The sequence below is a fragment of the Trichomonas vaginalis genome, chromosome V, assembly GCF_026262505.1.
Source record: "Trichomonas vaginalis G3 chromosome V, whole genome shotgun sequence".
Classification (NCBI taxonomy): Eukaryota; Parabasalia; order Trichomonadida; family Trichomonadidae; genus Trichomonas; species Trichomonas vaginalis.
Window position 1 is genome coordinate 28933848 of NC_067207.1, and position 22877 is coordinate 28956724.

The following is a 22877-nucleotide window of genomic DNA, read 5'->3' on the forward strand; positions in this document are numbered from 1 at the left end:
AACATGAATTATCCACATAAGATTTGAAAATTTGCTTTCTTATATCACATATATATATATATTGAGGAAAGAGGCATGCATTCGAAAAGTTTTAAAAAGTAATGTTTAAGGGTGTACCTATGCTTGTGTAATTTAGCCCACAATTCTTTTGTTTAAGGTTAATTTTCAATGATTTTTCAAATCATTTGTCAGAAATATGAATCGTGTCAGATGGGCGTAGGTAGACCCTTAAACATGGAATTAAAGATTTATATGAGCAAAGATCATATGTGAAACTGAATATTATAATTTTTAGATTTTAAATCAATATGTTTGAATCTAGAGATATGTGTTAAAAAGTTTTGAATTTCTATACAAATAAAAGTAATAACATTTATATGAGTTAAAACAAACCTAAACAAAACATTTCAAAGTGATGCCGGTGAAAAGATCTATCGTAACCAAATGATGGAGATGCTGGAAAAGTTTTCGGGCATTGTAGAGAGGATAAATTTGGAGGTGGAAGGATTGGAATTGAACAAGTTTCACTAAAGTATTCTGATTCCAATCCTATCATATAATATCTTTTCGCATATGAAGATAATCTTTCACAAATGTCATCGTATTCATTTTCTGAAGCCATTGATACTATTATGGAAACCTTATGTAAAAATATTGGATCTATTGCATCATATGCAAAACTTGAATCTATGAAAACATATTTAATTCTATTACAATTATAAAAGCAATGATAATGATAACTAATTAAATCTCCCAGATAGAGATATATTAACCTAATGCAGTTTTCAAAACATGAATCCCAAAGAATTGTATAACCTGGAATTTTAATACTGCAAATATTTTCACAGTTCATAAATGCCATATCACCAATGTATTTAACATCTGGCATATCGAAATACTCTAAGTTTGTACAGTTCTGAAAAGCATTTGATTCAATATAGGAATAATCGAATGAATATGTTCTACTCATATTAACTGATCGAAGGTTCGTACAATATTTGAAGCAATCATAACCAATTTGAACTTTATTTGGTATTACAAGTTCTGTTAAGTTTAAGCATTCAAGGAATACTGAGTATGCCAAATATGTATATCCCTGAATTTCAATATAGCTGAGATTAATACATCCATGAAATGCAAAAGAATCAATTGTATATATTTGTTCAGGAACAACTAATCTCTTTGGAGTAATACAATACTCAAATGCTTGCATACTAATTGTTGTTACTGATGATGGTAAATTAAAGGAAGGAATTGATGAATTCCTAAAGCAATATCCAGAAATTGTAGTGATGCTTTGAGTCAGAGTTAAATTGTCTAAATTTTGATCATTTTCAAAGCAGGATGCCCCAACAAAATTTACATTATTGGTCATATACACTGTTTTCAATTGATAGCAATCTTTAAATGCAGCATAATCAATTGAAGTTACAGCACTAGGGATGATAATTGATCGGAGTTTTGTATTCCTAAATGCATTATCTTTGATCGATTGGATTGTTTCTGGGAGCTCAACTTCCTCAAGATTTATGCAATCCCAAAATATCCCGTATGGGACTCTTGTAAATCCAGCTTCAATTTTAGCTTTTCTTATGTTTCTACAATTTTTGAAGCAGTTGCTACCAGCAATAATGATATTTGTTTTGACAATAAATTCTTCATTGCAATATATTCCACTGAAAGTATTGTCATAAATCCATATTGTGCAATCAGGAATTATTAATAAATTTTGAGTAATGCAATTAGAAAATGCGAATTCATATATGTAGCGTATCGATAATGGAATTTCAATAGATTTTAATTTGCAATTTTCAAAACAGTGAACTTCAATTTGATATACTGTTGATGGGAGTGTCAAAGTTGAAAAATTAAATGAATTTTGAAAGAAAAATGCAGGTAATACTGTCAAATTACTAAGTTTAAATTCTTTTAACGAAGAACAATTCGCGAATACTCCATATCCAAAAGAAAGAGTTTTTTTGGGTAAAATAATCTTTGTTATTGCAGTATTATTAAAAGTAAATCCTCCAATTGAAGAAAGAGATTGAGGTAGCTTTACATCTATGAGGCTAATACAGTTTGAAAATTCACAATCAGAGATAAAAGTAATTCCCTCTTCAAACTCTACTTTTTTAAGATTTCTATTTCCATCAAAACAATGATATCTGCAGGAATAGCGGCTCCAATAATAAGAGCTATAGTATTTGCCTTCATAATAATAATAACCATAATAATAATTAAAATATCTGCCAGAATCGAAAGAAGATGGTATAATCAGCTCTTCTATAAGATTATATCCTGCAAAACAATATGGCCCCATTGATATTATTATATTAGGAAAAGTCAATATGGCCAATTTTGAACAGTTATAAAAAGCATATTCATAAATAAGAGATAAAGTTGTAGGGAATTTAATGGATGAAATAGAAGTATTTCTAAAACAACTCTTTGAAACTGTTTCCAAACCATGAGGAAGATTTAAAACACCTGTAATAATTGTATTTTCAAAGCATGATTCTGAGAAATTCTTTGTTTCTGGACTGAATGTTACTTGATTCAATTTATAGCAATTTTTAAAGACTGATGAACCAAAATTTATTGCATTTGCTGGGAGATTTACAGAAATTAAACCTGTATTGAAAAAAACTTTCTCACGAACTGTAGTTAATGATGAAGGCAACTCAATATCTTTAAGATTTGTGCAGTTTGCAAATTCTTCTTTAAAAATTATGTCGATGCCACTCTGGAATGTGACTCTACTTAGATTTAAAATATTTGAAAAACTTTGATTTCCTCTAACAACCAAATTGGAAGGGATAATCAAATTTTCGATTCCATCGCAATTATTGAAGCATGAATCTCCTATCGATGCCAATGAAGTTGGTAAATTTAAGTCTTTAAAAGGAACACAGTTAGAAAATGCATAACTTTCAATAGCTGTAAGTTTAGTTTTAAAATTAATCGATTTAATTGAACAATTTCTGAAGCAATTTTGTCTGATAACTCTAAGATTTTCTGGAAGATTTAAAGCAATCATATTGAATGAGTTTTCAAAACATGACTCAGGAAGTTCAATTAAGTTGTCATTAAAAGTTGTTTCGTGTATAAAATAACAATTTGTAAATGCATAACTTCCGATCGCAATTAGACTGTTTGGAAATGATAGAGAAAGCAATCCTGTACTATTAAAAGCATTTTCTTTTATTATTTTAAGATTTTGAGGAAAATTAATTTGATTTAGATTTTGGCAATTTTGAAAACATGATGTACCAATTTCTTCAACTGTATCTGGTATGTGTATATCTGTAAGCATATTGCAATAATAAAATGCTTCATCATTTATAAATTTCAAATTTCGAGGAAGCGTAATTTTTTGAAGGGAACTACATTCTTTAAAGCATCCTAAAGAAATATTTGAGAGTTCAGTATCAAATTTGATTTCTTTGAGATTAGTACAATGTTGAAAAGCGTAATTTCCAATTGATGCGCATTGTAGGACAGTAACATTGAAAAGCGTTAGATTATTGTAGTATCCATTCAGTGGGATATCTCCTGTTATTATAATTTCGTTCATGCGCAATAATCCGAAAGTTTTCAATGAACATTCAATATTTGAATAAGAATCGATCGTTACCGTAATTAAAATAAGAGTTTTCAAGAAAATTTTAAAACTGTAATGTATGAACAGAATCATTGAGCATTCCAAGACAATTGAACGATTGTGAATTCATGAATTTTACTTATTGGTTTTTGGTTGTTTATATAAATGTGCATAAGCCTAGTAATATGGGTATAATGCTCTATTAATGAAAGTTATGTTGGATCAACTTTTGATAGCATTTTTATTGCCAGTTTATTTGATCTCCATTCTTTCCTAGAAAAATAAATCGTTGACATGACAACAATAAATTTTCTCTCAGAATTTCATAATCTCGTAAAGAATTTTTTTGAGATTGATCATACAAAATATTCTATTGTCCTTCAATCAGAATGCCTGTTATTGATTTTATACAACCACGACCTGTAATTTGGAATAATAGCCTAAGAGTAAGATAAATTGCTGTGTAATGATAATCGAAAGAAGTTTTCATATTCCTTTTAGTTCGAACTGTTTTCGAAACGATTTTGATTTTTGATTTTCATCCGAGCAAAGAATTGTTCTGCAATATTATATTTCCACATATTCAAATATAAGTTTTACCTATTTTTTTCCCCGATAATTTATTTTTGATGAACAAGAAGTTTCAATAAAAATAGGCGTGAATTCATATAACATGAATATACAAACTCTCAAAATTATATCTTTGGGTATCGTATATCAGAAAATAATTCAATAAATTTTAAAATATGAGATAATGGATCAATGATCCTTAAAAATCAAAATAAAAGTTCGTCTAATGATATTTTAGTAAAGAAAATCCCATTAGAAAAGGGAAAAATATACTTCCTATCATAAGTATCAAATAGATGAGTTACACAATATGTAATTGTTCGCGTACTAAACATCAAATCAAAATATTGACTAAATGATAGTGGTAATGCCTTTAATTAAAATTGGAAAATATAATTTGTCTGTAAGGAGCTAATTTCATATTAAATTTCGCTCTTTTATGATGCAGAAACTTTGGATCGAGCATACTTTTCTAGCACAAAACTCCAATCGGAAGACGAAAAAAAAATGATTTTACAAAAATAATTTTCTCTGAAAAATATGATTGAAATTGTGAAGAGTGATTTTAATTGTGTATTTTTCCAATAGTAAGAGAGTATTTTTAATTCTTGCAATCGGCCATGATGTCACAATTTATTTCCGAAGTTTCAGGAAATTTTCATTGAGTTAACTCAAATCCTTTACATTTGTAAAGATGAAAAGATCTGGAATGCTTGCACGCGTTACTTCAAGTCAATCATCAACTCCAGGGCCTGGAGCATACACTCCTGGCTTTGCTGCTAAAGCAAAAGCTCCTGCTTACACATTAAAAGGAAGACACGAAAGTTCACAGCAAATAACCGATGCTCCTTATAGAGACTTACCCAGTTCTATTGGTGCTGGTCCAAAAATTTCACTTGCAAGCAGACATGCTCAAAGAGCTTCTGATTCTTCCCCTGGACCAAGCTACATTCCCCCACCTCTTGGTTCAGATGCTAAAAAGTCATCGTTTTCTTTTAGACATCCAGATTCGCGCGATTTATCATCAGATAACCCAGGACCAGGCGCATATTCATTAGAACCATTATTCGCCAAAGATGCCAAGAAATTTACACTTCACGGAAGGACAGGAGATTCATTCCAGATATCATCGCAATCTCCTGGCCCCGCTGCATACAATCCAGATTATCTTGCCACTCGTACTCGTCCTCCATCCTCTACATTTCACGTTAGAACTGCAATCCAGCAGACATCTGACATAACCCCAGGACCAGGTGCATATGCAATCAGTCGCGATCTCGGTGGAAGAACAGCTACATTTCATACTCGTAGTTCTTACACTTCTACATCATCTGCCACTCCAGGTCCTGGAGCCTACAACCCATCTCTTGCATCAACGATGAAAAATACTCCATCATACACGATGAAAAGTCGTCATGACCCTCCATCATCATCGATTAATACAGCTCCTTACCACAACATTCCATCAACTATTGGAGTGGGACCAAGGATCTCTCTTGGCAGTCGGCGTGAAGTCCGTACTACACAAGAAACTCCTGGTCCATCTTATGTTCCACCATCTTTCGGTTCAGATGCCAAGAAACTTACATTTGGTGGTGGAAGATACCTTCAGAGCAGATCAGGTGACTCAGATACCCCAGGACCAGGTGCATATATGGTCCCATCAACTTTCGGAAGAGAAGGCATCAGAAGTTCAATGCACAGCAGACACGCAGAGCCAAATACTGCAAATGCCTCGCCAGGACCTGGAGCTTATTATCCTGACTACAATTTCACTAAGCCAAGGGCTCCGTCTGCTTCTATGCATATAAGAACAAGAATGAATCAGCCTGAGTCTACACCTGGCTACTACGATATCGGTTCAACTCTTACCGGACCTAAGTTTACAATCGGAAGAAGAGAAAACTTAGGCGTTATTCCTATTTAAATGTTTTCTTTATATTGTTTTTAAGCCAAGAAATATATTTCACTCGCATTCATAATATCGTAATTATATGATCTTTATTGTAATTTGAATTATTTACGATAACCCTTAAATTATGAAAAATAAAACCGGATACCAAATAAGATTTAATACGGTCAGAACATTCTAAATAAATTGAAATTGTAATAATCGTTGAATTCTCATTTTGATATAACATATTCTTTTATTGAAACATCATCTTCTGTATATGATAATTAAACATATCTCAGATGCATTTTGTATCAATATCTAAACCAACAAATCAATCCTTTCAATTTCATGATCCATTACTAATTTAGCTTTTCTTCGTTTCAAACTCATAGTTGTGCTTTCAAATGACATTATTCCAGAACAAAATAATAATGGCAAAATTTTGAGGTTCTGTGGCCGGCCAAATGCAATTAATGATATTGTCTAAATATAGTGTATGAAAGTATCTTAAGATGGTACAATAATTTTCTAAGGAAGAGTAAGCAAACGCTGTAACATCAATTGTTGTTATTAATGACATACTTAGATCCAGACCTGTAGCTTTGCACCTTATACATGCATCATTTCTAATTCTTTTATATGTTTGTGTTGTGATTTTAATTGTCCCCGAATAGGTTTTGTCAAACGATTTAATTGTATCATCTGTTGAGTTAACAACATATTCACTCAATTTAGTTTAAGGGTGCCATATAGACGATAGACTACCCTCAGAAAAGCACTTTTAAGGTTATTTCTGATAAACTCTTATCTTTTTTTTACCGTGAATATAAGATATTCAACCACATAAATATATTTCTATCCATAGGGATATTTATATGATTATAGTACTATTAATAAGAAAGATATTGATTGTTTATGAAAGAAGCATGAAAATAAAAAAAGCATAGTTTATAAAAGAAAAAGAAAAACATTTTTGTTGGATAAATGTGTGAATATTATAATTGAAAATAAAGGAAACACTTGGTGATATCTTAAATGAGTTTTTGTTAATTTTAGAAATACCAGTTCCAATTTCAATTGTATTAATGTTTGCAACATCTATGAAATATTGATCTGAATATTCAACCAATGAATTGGGTTTGTATCCATTGATAATAACTTTTTGGACTGAATCATGGTATTCTGCATAATAATATGCTTTATAATATGTAATATTGTCAATTGAGTAATTCGGCATTCCAAAGAATGTGTCTTGAGCTTCAATTGGAAATGTGGATTTATCTTGATCAGGGAATCTAAAAACAATTACTTTAATGTTAAAACTCGTAGAAGCAAAGAGAATAGAATAAGGTCGTATTAAAGTCTGTGGTATAATAAATTTTTCAACATAGCGAATGCAATTTGTTGCCGACGAGTATATTTCTTCAACGCCATAGGGTATTGGTTATACTGATATATTTTTAGCTGCTGGAAATGTCATTAATCTTTTGATATTTTTATCATAAAGAATCCCATCAACAACGGAAAAATATTGATTTGCAGGATCAATTGTGAACTCTTCTAAAAAATATGCCCAATCAAATGAGCCAGCTCCATCAATTTGATTCATGGATAAAGGAACATGAAAAAGTCTGATTTTAGTATTTTGGATTATTGAATTTCCGACTTTTTCAACAGAATCAGGTAAATGTAAATTTACAAGACTAGTATAATTTGCAAATGCATTATCCCCGATTTCTTTGACATTTCCATAAATGAAGAAATTAACTGTTGCATCAATATTCTGTGTTTGTTGTGTAATAACAGAAGGAGCATTTTTATATATTAATGTCTTATTATCATTGAACCAGGAATATGATGAAGCTATATTCTAGAAGTTATTATGATACCTTAAAAAATAGACCCATACAATCAATTCTATGGGTTTTCTTAAATTAAGTGTCAGTTTTGATAATTTTCAACTATCATTATCACATTATAGAAAGTGAAAGATATAAAACCAATTCAACCTTTTTCCATGGGTTGAATCCAAAATAATATTTCAAATTATTATGAACTCTGGATTTTATATCTTGCTAAATATATATTTAGAATTAAGTTCATTTCCATAAATTTTGTTAAGCCAAAATTGGAAACGTGTGAAAATGATCGGAGTTTATAAATTCTATTGCTTTACTGATATTTTGGGTTCACCAGTAAATATCACAAAAGACTATGTTAGAAATAATTGTATCTGATTGTGAAGGAATGGTATATCTGACAGATGAAGATTAATAATGAAATATATGCACAGAGTATAGAATAAGATTGTGTATTGCGAATAATCAACTACATTAGGAATGCAACCATCAACTGTTCGAAAGTTAAGTGTTGATTGAATTTATTGATGCCCATTGAAGAAATTTCTAATCTTTCTTTTATCATAAGAATTTCGATTACATAATATCAATATAATTAAATTTGATTTTCCTCCAAACATTAATTCAATGTTACCACCAAAAGAACTTTCACTATGTCTTATTAATATTTTGGCCTGATTTTTCCTAAATTTTGAATCAAAAAAATCTAAAATCTAAATATTTTTCCGAAATCTGTTGAGAATTATATCGATTAACTTATACCAATAAATATTTAGAAATGTGCTCATTTTTGTAAAAAATTTTGAATCAAATCTAGACCCAAAAATATAAATTTATAGACCCCGAAAAAATTGTTATCTGCTTGCAATGCAAGCAGTTTCTTCTAGCTCCTATTCGAAGCAGAAAGAACTTAAGTTTGCATATGATTACGATCAAGGATTTTCCAAACTTATCAGCATTGTTCAAGCTCCTGTTGTTGATTTTGACAAAACTACTCGGCCATTAGCAAATACTTATATAGATCCTGTTCTCCACAATGCAGAATTTCTTGAAGATCAGAAAATGAGACTAGAATTTGATATTGAAAAACTTAGAAAACATAATGAACAGCTTAAAATTCAAAAACGAGATTTAAAGAAGCTAATTGTCCAACAAAACTTAGGTGAAGTAGGAAGACTTCAAGCACAAGTCCTATATTCACAGACGAAAGCAGAAGAACTTGGTCAAATGAGACAAGATGCCATTGATAATGCCCATAAAATCGAAGAACTGAAAGATGTTACACATAATGATATTATAGACTCCCTTAAACATGAAATAAAGCTACTAAAGATGGAAGTTACAAACTTAACGACCAAATTACAAAGTAATGATAAAAAGCTTAAATTTATCAATGACAAGCGCGAAGAAATGATATATTCAGAGTTGTATGATACTATTGAGCATCAAAAACGAAAAATACAGAAGTTAAAGGTTAAATTGAAATCTGAAGTTTCCAGACATCAAGATTTAAAGGATGAGCTAAGATCTATAGGACCTATACAGAGTCTTTCGCTTAATGTAATTATAGAATTAAAGAAAAAACTTAAATACGCTACAAAACGCTATAAACGCGCTAAAGAAGAGTATATTATGGAGCGCAGTGCTCAGATTAACGATATCAAAGTAGCTGAAGAGCTTATGATTCGTGTTAAAGAAGAAAAAGAATTAAATCAAAATAATACAACGATTACGATTACAAATCTTCCACCTACGATCTCTACTCAATTGCTAAGAATGCTTTTCGAGACTTGCGGAGTGATTGAATCCATTTCTATTTCAAGTGAAGTAAATTCAAAGGAAGTATCAGCTGAAATCTCTTATCAGACTCACGAACAAGCTGTTGCTGCCATGAAGACCTTTGACGGAAAAGATCTTGACGATAATCATAAAATTCATATTGAATGGTATCAAAAGAAAGTGAAATAATGTTATTAACCACTATTTTTGTTTGTATGTATAAAATATTTTATTTATATCGAAACAATCTTTTTAAATTTAGATATAAAATTGAGATATTTGAAGAAATATTAAAAATACTTATGCTATGCATTAAATTTTGGTGAAACAAGCGATGTTTTATTGTTTAAATTTTATAATTTTAAGATTTGATTCGATATGAAATTGAATTTTCAGTTTTAATGAGAAATGTTAAGAATTTGAACGAAAAAGTGATAGGAAAATCTTTAAATATAAACAATACAAATTAAACAAAAAAAAATTAACAATATTTGGATAAATAATCCTAATAAGTAAAATTTCGAAAGAACTACAATAAACCTGATAACAATCTTTGTATTTTCTTGGTGAAAATTTCAAATATTAAATTTTGATAAAAATTATTTTGAAGTTTTCTGATAAAAGTTTGATTTTGAAATTAGATGTTATCAGACGATGACAATCTGTAGTCATTAAACTTGGTAGTGAACCACCAAGACGAAGAAGAGCCAGAATCTGAATCTGAGACATGCTGAGTGAACTCTGGTATCTGGTTCATGTCCGATTCAAGGCTGGTCATGACTTCGAACGCTTCTGTCCCAGATAAGAAATCAATAAGATATTTTCCGAGTTGTTGCCACGCGGAAATGATCGAATCGTCCTTGAGAGTCTCGTATATTGGGTTCTTCATTATAAATTTGTCCGAAACAAGGAAAATTGCAGGTAATTTGACACAATTCGAGAGAATCAGAACTTTTTGAGGGATTCTCGGATCATTCCCTGCGACCATTTTGAGTTTCTTAATTGTTGAGACCAATAATCCGAACTGTCTCGGTGGAATAATGCAAGGCAAAGATCTGAGCTCTTCCACGCAAACCCAGAAGTTGTATTTGCGCGTATTAGGCATCCTATCGATATCCCCGGTCTCAATATTCTTCAAACAGTTCTGTAAGTGGTCGGTCCACTTTTTTTCCAAATCTTTGAATTTTGAAGCCCTTGCTTCTATTGCTGTCTGTATTTCTCCGCTTATTATGGTGTAGAACTGCTGTCTTTTCAGCTCTACGGTGACAAAATTTTTAGATGCTCTCTTAAATGCCAAACTGAGGTTGGATTGGTCGTATTGCATTGCGGCTTTAGCAGCGTTGAGGGCCATTGGAGTCATTAGTGATACTTGGCGCTTCAAATCGGCATTGTTCCACTGCTCAAAGTCGTGAAATGCAACAGAAAAAGTTAAAAGGGCTTCGAAGTTCCTGGATTGCTCAATCATCTCGTTCATCGACAGAGCAAACGTATAATGCTTGAATTGGTCGCTCTTCGTGACGTCAGTAAGCATTTGGGAGTATGGATTTTCGTATTCGTGGAGAAGGAACTCGTATGTGGTTCTATCGCTAAGTAGTTTCTCGGAAGATAATTTTCTGTATATTCTGTCGTAGATAATGTTACTTTCGACGTCGATTTTTGTAAAATTCGTAAAAATGAGCGGGCGATCGATGAAGTTTGGCTTGGCAGGCTGTCGTAAATTTTTCCTGTATATTTTTATGGTGTACGGACAGAATCTTTTCTCCAAAGGAAAGATTTCGTAATTGACATCTGTTAATGAGCTCGGCAACTTGTTTGAAGCCGCGAAACAGATGGCTGCGACTATGATGTCTGCAATGGATATGAATAATTGAGTATATTCGAGGTTAAATGACTTATATCCTTGTGGAATTTCGTATTTCGACTCAACTTCGAGAAAACTTTTAAATATGTCACGAACAAGTTTGACATTTTGAGTTGCTTCGGTTAGTACCTGCTGAAAAACAGGTACTCGATGGGAATAAGGAGATGAAGCAACCCAAGCCAAAGATAAGTGGGAAAAGAAGTGATTGAAGAACAGGCTGATCAGTTCTCGTAATGTCCATTTCGACTGGACTGTAAATTGGAAGATAGCAAGGATCTGTCGTGGAATTAAATGAATTTTTTGGCGAATTAATTGTAATAATTCGATAGAAAATTGTTTTATCAAATCTTTTCTGCGACGAGTATCATCTATTTTGGGATCTACGCCGAATTTAGCACCAAAATCCGTCATAACAGCTTCAATATAAACGAAAGTGCTCATTGAGCAAAATAATGGCTGTACGATGACAGAAGCGATATTGGCTGGTGCTATATTTATTACTTCTTGATAAAAAACGAGAGATGCTTCAACGTGTTCAAGAGTTACGAAAAATCCGAAAAATGCAGGTACAACTGAGTAAATTACGAAATGAAAGTCTTGCTGCCCGTACCTATCAACGACTACTTTTGCGAATAATTCAGGTTTCGTGTAAATAAAATTGACAAAAAGCGAAGAATGTTGAATGAATTGCGGTGTTACGTCTCTTGTTGATAGAATTTCGGGACACATAATATATTTTAAAATTTGTGATTTGTCTGGGATGACTCCGGATGGATAAGTCGTCATCGCAAGCAAAGGTAACAAATTAATCGTTCTTTCTCGATAAAAAATGTCTTGCCGCATGGTATCTGCATTTTCTAGGCATTGATTGAGCTTTTGAATCACGTTTGAAGGCATGTGATCGCTATAGAAATCGAGTAATTTATCATCCATAAAAAAATTTCTTTTGTCACAAACCCTGAAATTTCTGAAGTCTATTGTCATTTTTGACAAATTCATGAATATGATCCACAAGGATGAATTGTATTCATATTGGAATTCAATTTGAATTGAAATTACAATTCTGATCTGCAATTCTGAGAATGACGATGTTTGAGAGTTCTATATATAAATAGCTAACTAGTATATTTTCCAGAAATTTCCGAACTCTAAACGAAATGTAAAAGTTTTATGTTGGAGAACTCAAAATTTGTATAATTTGATCTTGAACACTCATTCATCTATACAACTCTGATACACAGCGACTCACTGGGTAAAAGTCATATCAAAACGATTCCAATTAGATTATATAAATTTGATTTATGAGTTATTTTAATGTAAATGGAACCTCTCCATTGGTATAGCGTTAATAAAGTGACAAAAGCATGAAAACTATGAGTTTGTTAAATCTAATTGTAGATTCAACTCCAACCACTCAATATCATGTAATTCATCAAAAATATGTTTTATTATTGGATGTGTAGTATGAATGCCTGTAATAAATTCTTCATTAATTTTGGTGATTTTTATTGAAAGTATTGGAAGCGATGAATATAACAAATAGTACTCTAAACAATGAAACTTATCCATTAAATATATATGAAATTAATGAAAAACTTACCGCAAATCAAAAATACGAGTTCTATTTCAATCAAAATTTCATCACATTAATTTTTGCAAATCTAGCATCAATTTCTGCAAGAGTATTCTATAATTCTAATAATAAAACATACTTTGCCGGTGAATTTGATCAAAAAAATCAAACCTATGGCTTTCATTTTGGCATACAGACATTTTTTCTCATTGTTGAATCAAAAATCGATCAAAATTTAACTGGACACATGATAGATGATTTCAATTTGTCCAAAGTAATAGTTTCTACTGTTCCTTATCAAAATAGAACAATAAACTCAGGAGAATCATTCTTTCATTTGCCCAAAAACAGAACTTATATCAACTGTTACGGCAATTCTTATCATTCTCCTTACTATATTCTTGCAAATAAAACAATTCTTTACCAAACTAACAGTAGTGATATGAACGGAATAGAAATCAACTATACAAGTACAAATGAAACATTCTTCATATCAAAATCAGAAATAATTCCAATTAAAAAAATCGAATACAAATTGACTTATAAATCATTGAATTCTACAAAGAATATGACTACTATTAGTAATTCTACGAACACCTCAATGAATAATAACGATAAATCCAAAAATATTTCAGAAAAAACGATGGGATTAATCTTAATCGTTGGATTTACAGTCTTTTCCGGTATTGCATTCATTTTCATGTATATTAAACAATACTTTGACCTACAAAATTTTCATTACGTCGAATTAGACAACGAAAATAACGAAGAACAAAGAGATTCATAAAAATTCAAAGAGTTTTTCTAGACATAGCTTATCTGTAGCTTGTTTTGACGTTTTCAAACTTGTTCTTACAACAAATTTTCAAAAAAAAATCAAAACTCGTATATCATAAATTTTTTGACAACAAACTTCAATGACTAGTGTATTTGAAGAATTAGAACCACTTAATCTTAGAAAACTTAGTCAATCTCTTATTCATTTTTCTAGATAAGATAAATTCTGTTTCTTTAAGTGCTGAATAGCGCACCATAATTAAAAAATTGTATTTTCATCATAGAGGTTAACTTCCCATCAAAGTATTGAACTATATTTTGAATAAAATGTTTGTATCCTTTCTTTATTTACGAAAAAAAATGTTTTTAATTCATTATATTGAATACATACCTTAGTTTATATTAATATTTTGGATTGCTTAATGGTAATTTGATATTCTTATTTGAATATGTTATTTTTCTATGATATTTTCATAATGAAATGTTTGAGTCATTCAGTTAATTAAAATAATAAACTTATTAGATGAATTTTATTCTAATATATAAAATAAAACAAGATAAAAATAAAAATAATAAAAATTAAAAAGTTAAAACTGCGAGTTTGTTGTTGTTTCTCACGCAAACGACAGCTTTTCTTCCTTTTCCAACTGACTGAACTAGATCAGGTATAATTATGTCGTCAAATGTTTTGACTGTCTCCAAAGAGCAGCAGTCAATTATAGATAGGTGTTTCGTTGTTGTCGTCACTCCAAGATAGCATCCTTCGTTTGTTAAAATCTCAAAGATTTTTACAACTCTTGCTGCCTCTTGAACTTGACCCAATTTCCTTCCTGTCAAATCGTAGAACAAAATCTTTGTCGACAAATTCGAATCAGAGCAAGAAACAGCGATCAAACCTGGCTCCAACAAACAGACTTTGTGTTCTGAATTCTGGTTGCAATCAATCTTAAACGCGTGGATAAATTTAAGTGTAATTAAATGAGAAACAAATAAATTGTGTCCTGAATCAACACTTATAATTAATCCAATCGGAACAGAACCAGACACAGAAACAACAGGGAATTCATGAGCAGGAATCGAACCTAGCATTGTCAATCTATCCAATGAGAAAACACTTAAAGTACAATCAGCTCCTCCTGTAACTAAAAACTCATCATCAATGTTTGTTGCACAATTTATGACACTTCCTCTATGTGCCAATGTCACTGATTTCTGCTGTTCATTGCCATAAAACAAACAAGTGACATAAGAAGTTCCTTGTGCAATTAAAATGAGGAAATTGTTCTTCGGCAAAATGTCAGCAAAAATAATTTTGTTGCTTTGATTTGTGAAGTTACAAAATGTTCCTGAAGCAACATGAATTATTTGGTTGTTCGTCATTATGTGGCCATGCGAAATACACTCAATCTTCTCTACACTCAAATCTGAAAGATGAACAGGCGGAGGAATAATTTCGTGGTTTCTTCTTGGATGTGGCTGGCTGAATAAAATATCAGGACAAACTCCGAAATTCGCGCAATGATTTCTTGCCAAATTCAAGGTCATTTCATCAGTAATTGTCTGAACAATTTCAGGATAACTGAATGGATGGAAAACATTCTTGTGTTCCAAGGAATTCCTATAAACACCAAAACTCAAATCAATCCATTCATTTAAGTGATTTGAAACATATTCAGATTCCAAAGCTTTTGCATGCAATTCTATGAATTCCCAAGCTGTTTTAGACCAGTCAGGAAGAGTTACATCGCTCACGATCTTTCCATCCATTAATTTTCCGAGATCGAACTGGTTTTCGTTCAAAAGAAAATGATGTGAACAAAAGAATTCAGGAGTTAATTCTCTGAAATCATTTAATTGTCCGGTGACAGAACTCCACGCAGATCCAATCGAATGGAACAATCTGTCAGGGTGGTCGTACTTTCCACCTTGTAGTTTAATATGCAAACTACTAAATGGTTCTTCTCTTATCAAGTATCCAATGACACTCGCTGGATTTGAAAAGTGACTTCTAAATAAACATTTTTGATATTTATCGTCTAAATCTTTGTACAAATCTAACAACTTGTCAAGACGTTCATCATTCATTGCACCAATTGGTACAGAAAAGTCTCTGTAAATTGATTGGTCGGTGAGGTCAATTTGTGTCACTTTTTTGTTATAACAATTCAAAACCCATGGAAAAACAGGGTATTGAGAAATATCATTCAAAGAACGTCCGCTCAAAATGTTGAGTCTTGCGAGGTATGTGTAATTGCTTATACGTCTTTCCTGCCATTCTTCTACAAGCCTGGAACGAATGATCATCTCAGGAGGTGTCAAATTTTGACAAATTCCGTTTGAAATATTTCTCAAAGTTTGGAAGAAATTGAAAGAAAATGTAGAAGATTTGACTTTGTGAATTGGAATCTTTTTAGACTGTTTCTTGAGATATTTATCATAGCATTTTTGCAGGGAATTCATGAATGAGTTTCTTCTGTTTTCACTTGCGAAAATAAGGAAATAAGAACGATTCTTACTCGTGTAAATTTCGCAAGCATTGTTAACATGCATGTGTTTCCTCAAAAACACGAATTCTATGTCAGTGTACTGTATCTCAATGTACTTGTGTCTCCCACTCAAATTCTGCTCTCCGAAAATATCCATTTTAATAATTCCGTCGTAAACTAAATTCGAATTATTCAAGAAAACTTTTCCTTCAAATCTATTCACTGTTTTAAGAAGTGTTGCAATGTAAGAATACTTAGCTTTCTGCATGTTCATCTCTATCCTTGTAACTTCCGTAAATGAGAAATTCTCCGATAAAATTCGTTTCAATGGAATTTCTTCAGAAGTGTCACTTTTTGTTTCAATTATTTGTAAATCTCTCAATTGAGAAGCAGAGATATGATTATCGAAATTTCTGTTTGGAGCCAAGAAAAGTATTCTTCCTTTCTGATCTAGCATTGGCAGGAATCTCCAATGGACTTCCTTGAATCCGCTGGAAAGAGGACCTCCATTTGATGTCGATTCATTGACGAAACTCGAAACTAATTTGAGGGAATGATGTTCAACTAATAATCTCTTCTTTTGATGTGCGTTTATATATGAATTAAATCCATCGTGATTCATTAGTTTCGTCATTTTCTCAGGAGTAAATCCGATATCATCCAAAACAGAAGAAATATTCTTTCTCGTAACAACAAACGTTGGTTTGTAATCAATCATTAATTGTGTGGCTTGTTCACTTATTGTTTCTTTCATGTCATTGAAATTTTTCTCGTAATTTTCTGGGATTTTGTAAAATCCTGATAATTTGTCCATCATTTCTTTGTTTCCTTTCATTTTCAATGCATTATACAACAAGGAAATCGACATGTCTAAAATGTCACTTTTTGTTTCAGATTTTTTCGACTCAAAAATTTGACAAAAAGCTGTCAATTTTTCTTTAACATCCAAATTATCATCAGTCATAACTATATATTGTGCAAGAACTAATGCCAAGAACTCTAAACTTGGTAAAGTGAAAAGTGAAGTCATATTCACTTCACTTAACGTTTTTGACGATATAATTGAGAAAGCAATATTTGTAACGTGTTTTCCGAGTTCACTTTTGAAGGGAGCTTCAATTTCTGGCTGGTAATCGAAGAAGAAATCCTGGTTGATGAAAATATCATCGTTTTTATTTGTAAAAACCGCTTTTAATTTGGTCACTTCATCTTCTGTTAAATTTCTTTGTTTTGTTAGATCCGAAATGAAATGAGGCATAAAGAAATACGCAGAACAAAGTTGTCTTGTTATTAAAGACAAGTTTTCATCATCAGGTTTAAAATACAAAATTTCTTTTGCGAAACATTCAACAGCTTTGACAAACAACTTGATAAAATTGATTTTCGTTGCAATGACAGTAGAAACAATCATTGTTGACATCTTTCTCAGTTTGAATATATTATTACATGAATTAGCAATTAATTTAGAGAACAATGAATTGTTTTCTTCTGTCATTTCATAGCAATGATTCAAATAAAAAAATAATTCATAGAAAAATAATGTATCGTTGATGTCAAAACCGCTCAACAAAATTTTTTCAGTGTTATTCATAATTTCCGGTATCGTCGACGGTTTTTGTAAATTAACCACATACAATAGAAAAGTAATGAATTCAGGGAAGACAATTTTAAGTTGATTTTGGATATCTCTTGCGTCATTTGCGTAAAAGATCAACATTTCGCAAAATTCTTTTATAGAACTTTTTTCGTGATTCCAAACACCGATTGCTTTGTGAATTGCGTATTCCAATGTCATTTCTGTCTTTATCAAATTGTTTCTTTGGTAATTAGCAATCATATAAATAACTAACAATGAATGTAGTTGTATTTCATAATTCTCTGAAGCGAACAAAGGAATAAAAGCATCGTAATAATTCAAAATACTCAAAGAATCCAAAGCTTCTTTGTTTCTTTCTCCAATGAATTTCTCAAGTAAATAGAAAGCTTGCATTTGTATGAAATTCACTTTGTGGAACGCGATGATCATGTAGATAATCAAGAAAGATGATTGAACAGGATTCTTTTTGAACATTTCCAAGTAAAAATTCCATTGGAACTGTTTGATTTTGTTTCTTTGTTCTGAAATCAAGTTTGGATTACTTGGAAATGAATTGAAATAGTTGTCAATGAAAGAATCCGTGAAATTGTTGAAACTACTCTGTTTCTTTATATTCGTTGTATTATTTGTATCTGAAATCAAAAGTGGAGTTTGGCATTGAAACAGAAGAAAATCATATGAATCAAAATCAAAGGATCCCATCATGTCTGATTTATAAACAACACTCAAACAGTTGTTGAAAAAGAAATCTTGGAATTCATATGATTTCTCACTCCACAAATTGAAATTCAGCCAAATAAATTCAACCATTTGTCTTCTGGTCGAATCATCAGGTAAATTCTGGAATAATTCAACTAGTTGACTTGCAACTTGTGTTGTAAAATATTCTGGTTCAATCTTACTCAAAAAACCGCTCAATAACCGAAAACCGCCAATTGATTCAAAATTATTTTGAATTTCAGGAGAAACGACCAACAAAACACGAAGTAAAATGAGTAAAGTGGCCAAAAGATTGTCTTCTTCATCGTTTTGTTGGATGAAATGCCTGTTGACGACTTCGAACAATGGCATGAAACCAAGGAAAATCCCGTCCATTTCGATGACATCGAGAATTGTTGTTACATATGGAACAACAGTTCCGAAAATCAAAGGATTCGAATCGAAATATGGAGAAGCGTTGGAAATTTTCCCTTGTTGAGCTAAACATGGATGTAATGAAACAAAACAGTTTCGGAGCTGACCATAGGAATTGTGAGATTTTGTAAACTCTTTGTAAACTAAGTTTACATCGTCCAATGAGAAGAAATATGTTGGACCGATATCTATGGCCAAATGGAACTTTTTGTTGCAGCCGATCTGGAGGAGAACGGAACTATCGAAGTTTAGCTTCATTGTTTGGATGGTTTGAAGCCGAGTTTTGTTGATATAAAGGGTAAAATTACCTTCATTGTAAGTAATGATGATGTAATACCACTGCTGCTTCCTGAAGTTGTATTTGAAGCATTTGCTCGCTTTAACAACTCCGTTTTTGACAAATGAAAGTTTCATTTCGGATTTTTCAGAGAAAGATAAGGAAAATATCCACGAATTATCAATCAATGTCAATAAAGGAGCATTACTCGTCGTAGATTTATCCATGCGAATCGTTGTTGCGAAACTCCATGGAGAATTAAAGAAATTACAAGGTAATGTTGGGCCAATAATACAATCTGTGACACCGTTGAGATGGAAGAATGACGAAACAGGTGAATTTGCGCCTTCTACTATCATATTTATCAATGAATTTAATATCATCGTTTGTTTACACGTTCTTGTGTCATTTCCTATATACAGAGATCTGAATGTTTCGTTCAGGATCACTTGTGAATAGAAAACTGATGAGATTGCCGTATATAAGTTAATTGCCAACGGTAAAACTCGTTCGTTGTTGCATTTCTCTAGCGCATACTTCACTACATCTGCGTGGAAACACTCGAAGCTGTTCGATGATGAGCTTTTACATAGTTCTGTCACTGTAATTATGATATCCATTTCGAAATCTGTATCTTTGACTACATTTAGCAAACATTTGATCGCTTCTCTGTTTTGTATTGTGAGATCTGTGCAGTTTTCTAGCGAACAAACTGAGTTTAGCGCTAATGTTAAAATTGAATTTAAAATTTCTTTTGTTAACTGAACTCTTTTGCATGCTTTTGTGATATTTAGGTATATAGATGTCATCCGTGCATTCAATGTCTCGATATATTGAGGATATTTGATACAAAAAGTAGATAATGTCTTCAAATAAGTCAAAATTGCGGTTGTGTCCTTGGCCTTCTTAATATATTTGGAAGAAAGTTCGAAAAATGAGTTATCTTCGAAGTTTCTTAGAAATGACAAAGGATGTGATTCAATTGAACGACAAAACTGGTCCATAATGGCTGTAGCTGTATGTTTTAAGCTCTCATTCTTAACAGCGCCTATGAAAATCGCTGAAGTCTGAATTAATAATGAGATAATAATTGGAACAGCCTTGGAATACTGGATTGTCCTTGATAGTTCGAATCCGCATCTGAAGACTGGTACTAATGAAGCCTCGTACTTAGGAACAGTTATCAAATCAGTGAGAATTGGCAACATAACAATGGAAGAAAGGACATTTTCTGGATTCATCATGGCTATCAGTTGTACAAAGGCCACAAATTCATCAATCTGGTGCGAGTATTCCGTTAATTTGATGTATGGACAGATATTTTCGATAACTCCTGAAGTTAAGAAGGGATTTATGAACTGAATCTCTTTGTCAATGACAGATAATGACCTGAGAACAGGCATTATGTAGGTTAAACATGAAAAATCAAAGGGAGGAACTAAAACTTTCGCTAATTGCCTCAAAATCATTTTTCTGTGGTTTAAACTGAGAGTTGCCATATGTAAACAAAAGTTGAAGACACAAATTTGGTATTTTAGCTGCAATCCTTCAACTTTTTCGAATTTATGAGGGTTATGAGGGCTTTGTAGCATCATATTCGTAAGATTTTCGAGAGAATTCGACATAGGTAGGTGAGTATTGTTGATTAGAGCTGAAATAACTAAGATCATCGATGACATATAAGTTGAATCTTCGTATTCAGGTAAATTTTCGAATCCGTCGAGACATTCAGGGTCTCTATCTGTAAGAAAAGATAATATCGATGTTAAACTTTGTAGAATTAATGTCGCTGACTCATCTTTGAATTTTTTCACGATAAATGACGTAAAAAGTAAATGAGAAGAGAAGTAGACGTCTGGTAATTGTGAGATTAATGGTTCTTCGATCGTATAAATTGGAAATATCTCTGTCAATTCGTTTTCCAAAGAAATTGATCTCATTGCCCATCGAAGGAAGCAAAATACGTGCCTAACAATAAAGGCGCAGTCAGTCATTCCACTCATTGGTATTAATATGCCTGTAATTTCGATACAATTTAGACATAATTTAATATCAATCGGAATTGGCGTTTCGTAAACGGTACAGAACCTTCCAATAAAGCAAGAGATGAAGATCAACATCTTAAACGCGTTATTCTTTGATAATTTTTGAATATACGATGCAGATGTTTGTAAAAACATTCGAATTATGTCGACAAAAGGATCTGAGTGCAAAATTTCGTTGTTACAGTTTGCCCATTGGTTGAATATTTCGACAACAAACTCAAAATAGAACCAATTGTCTTCATACGCCGCGGCGAACAAATTTGGAACGAAAGCCTCGAGAATTTTGAGTAGAAAGGTGTATATTTTGTGGTCTTTCGGTAAAGTGTATATCTGTTTGAATTTGCTGAACGCTGTTTGTATAGGATTTAAGACAGTTATGATATCATTTTGAATTTCTTTTGAAGTATAAAATATATATTCGAACAGATATGGAACTGTCTCCCAGCACTGATCTTGGAAAATCGGATATTTTGCTCCATGAACTTCGCAATCTAATGCATCTGGTAAAATATATGAAAATGCAATTAAACTACGAACAATGTAGGGTGGAACAATTGCCTTTCCTGATAGTTTGATATTTGATACTGAGATGCACATCTGTGCAAGCAGACACGAATTTAAAATTGGGAATTCAGTAAATCGAAAAATTGCAGCCAATTTGTGAGAAATTTCTTCACTTGTGTCGCATAAAGAAACTTCCTTTCGAATTGTAGATGGATTTCCCGGTTGATAATTTATTCTTTCAATGCAAAAATCGAGTTCTGTTTTGGAAGAGGGCCGACCTACCTTATGTTGGCTATCCATCGTAAAGTACTGAATCCAAATCGACTGGAAAGGCTCAATGAGTTTGAGGCCACCCTCACTCATCAAGTATTTAGTCGATTTTTTATTTGTAAAAAAATTATTTTTAAAGATAATATTAAGGTTGACATGTAATACATCTTTTTATTAGCGTAGCCTAAATTGAATGGAGTAAAATCAAAATCAATAATCGTTCTTTTTCATCGTTTTTACTTTATTTATATGAATAAGTTTCGAATTCATAATTTCATCTTAAATCATGATTGAATGAGTCTTCAGAAAACTGATTTTGCATCCATTCAATATTAAGTCTTCGGATCATTTGTTCAAATATTCAACAGTTAATTATCGAAATTTTCATTTGAATGTTTTTTCAATTTTTTCAATTTGTAAAGAAGATAAAGAGAAAAACAAAATTACATACTATAATGATCGAATTTTTTTAATGTTCCTACACTGCAAATGTGTTGTCATCAAATATTCTCTGCGTTTCTTCTGAAAATATAGAAGTTCAACTTTAATAAAAAATATTCCCTCCCGAATGCTATACTAAGATCATATGAAGAACTCTTTCATCAACATTATTAATATCTCTTCGCGAAACTATGTTGATGGTTATAGCT

General features: G+C 31.8%; 6 protein-coding genes across 6 annotated transcripts, besides 1 other annotated feature; 3 read left to right on the forward strand and 3 right to left on the reverse strand.

Annotated features, from left to right (window-relative positions):
• Positions 1 to 382: 382 nt before the first annotated feature.
• On the reverse strand, positions 383 to 3574 carry TVAGG3_0422090 (leucine-rich repeats (6 copies)-containing protein; the record flags this gene model as incomplete). The annotated part of the gene is made up of 1 exon (XM_001313120.1): positions 383 to 3574. One exon carries the CDS (start codon positions 3572 to 3574, stop codon positions 383 to 385), a length of 3192 nt encoding a protein of 1063 aa, XP_001313121.1.
• Positions 3575 to 4822: 1248 nt separating this feature from the next.
• Positions 4823 to 6246, forward strand: TVAGG3_0422100 (sperm-tail PG-rich repeat-containing protein; the record flags this gene model as incomplete). Its single annotated transcript, XM_001313121.1, has 1 exon — positions 4881 to 6098. The coding sequence occupies one exon, from the start codon at positions 4881 to 4883 to the stop codon at positions 6096 to 6098; it is 1218 nt and encodes a 405-aa protein (XP_001313122.1).
• A 559-nt stretch (positions 6247 to 6805) lies between these two features.
• Positions 6806 to 6840: a mobile genetic element.
• A 1937-nt stretch (positions 6841 to 8777) lies between these two features.
• On the forward strand, positions 8778 to 10032 carry TVAGG3_0422120 (RNA-binding domain, RBD family-containing protein; the record flags this gene model as incomplete). Its single annotated transcript, XM_001313122.1, has 1 exon — positions 8792 to 9892. One exon carries the CDS (start codon positions 8792 to 8794, stop codon positions 9890 to 9892), a length of 1101 nt encoding a protein of 366 aa, XP_001313123.1.
• Positions 10033 to 10098: 66 nt separating this feature from the next.
• Positions 10099 to 12497, reverse strand: TVAGG3_0422130 (uncharacterized protein; the record flags this gene model as incomplete). The annotated part of the gene is made up of 1 exon (XM_001313123.1): positions 10341 to 12497. The coding sequence occupies one exon, from the start codon at positions 12495 to 12497 to the stop codon at positions 10341 to 10343; it is 2157 nt and encodes a 718-aa protein (XP_001313124.1).
• A 576-nt stretch (positions 12498 to 13073) lies between these two features.
• On the forward strand, positions 13074 to 14270 carry TVAGG3_0422140 (uncharacterized protein; the record flags this gene model as incomplete). The annotated part of the gene is made up of 1 exon (XM_001313124.1): positions 13091 to 13924. One exon carries the CDS (start codon positions 13091 to 13093, stop codon positions 13922 to 13924), a length of 834 nt encoding a protein of 277 aa, XP_001313125.1.
• Positions 14271 to 14493: 223 nt separating this feature from the next.
• TVAGG3_0422150 (beige/BEACH-related family) lies at positions 14494 to 22331 on the reverse strand (the record flags this gene model as incomplete). Its single annotated transcript, XM_001313125.1, has 1 exon — positions 14494 to 22320. One exon carries the CDS (start codon positions 22318 to 22320, stop codon positions 14494 to 14496), a length of 7827 nt encoding a protein of 2608 aa, XP_001313126.1.
• Positions 22332 to 22877: the final 546 nt, after the last annotated feature.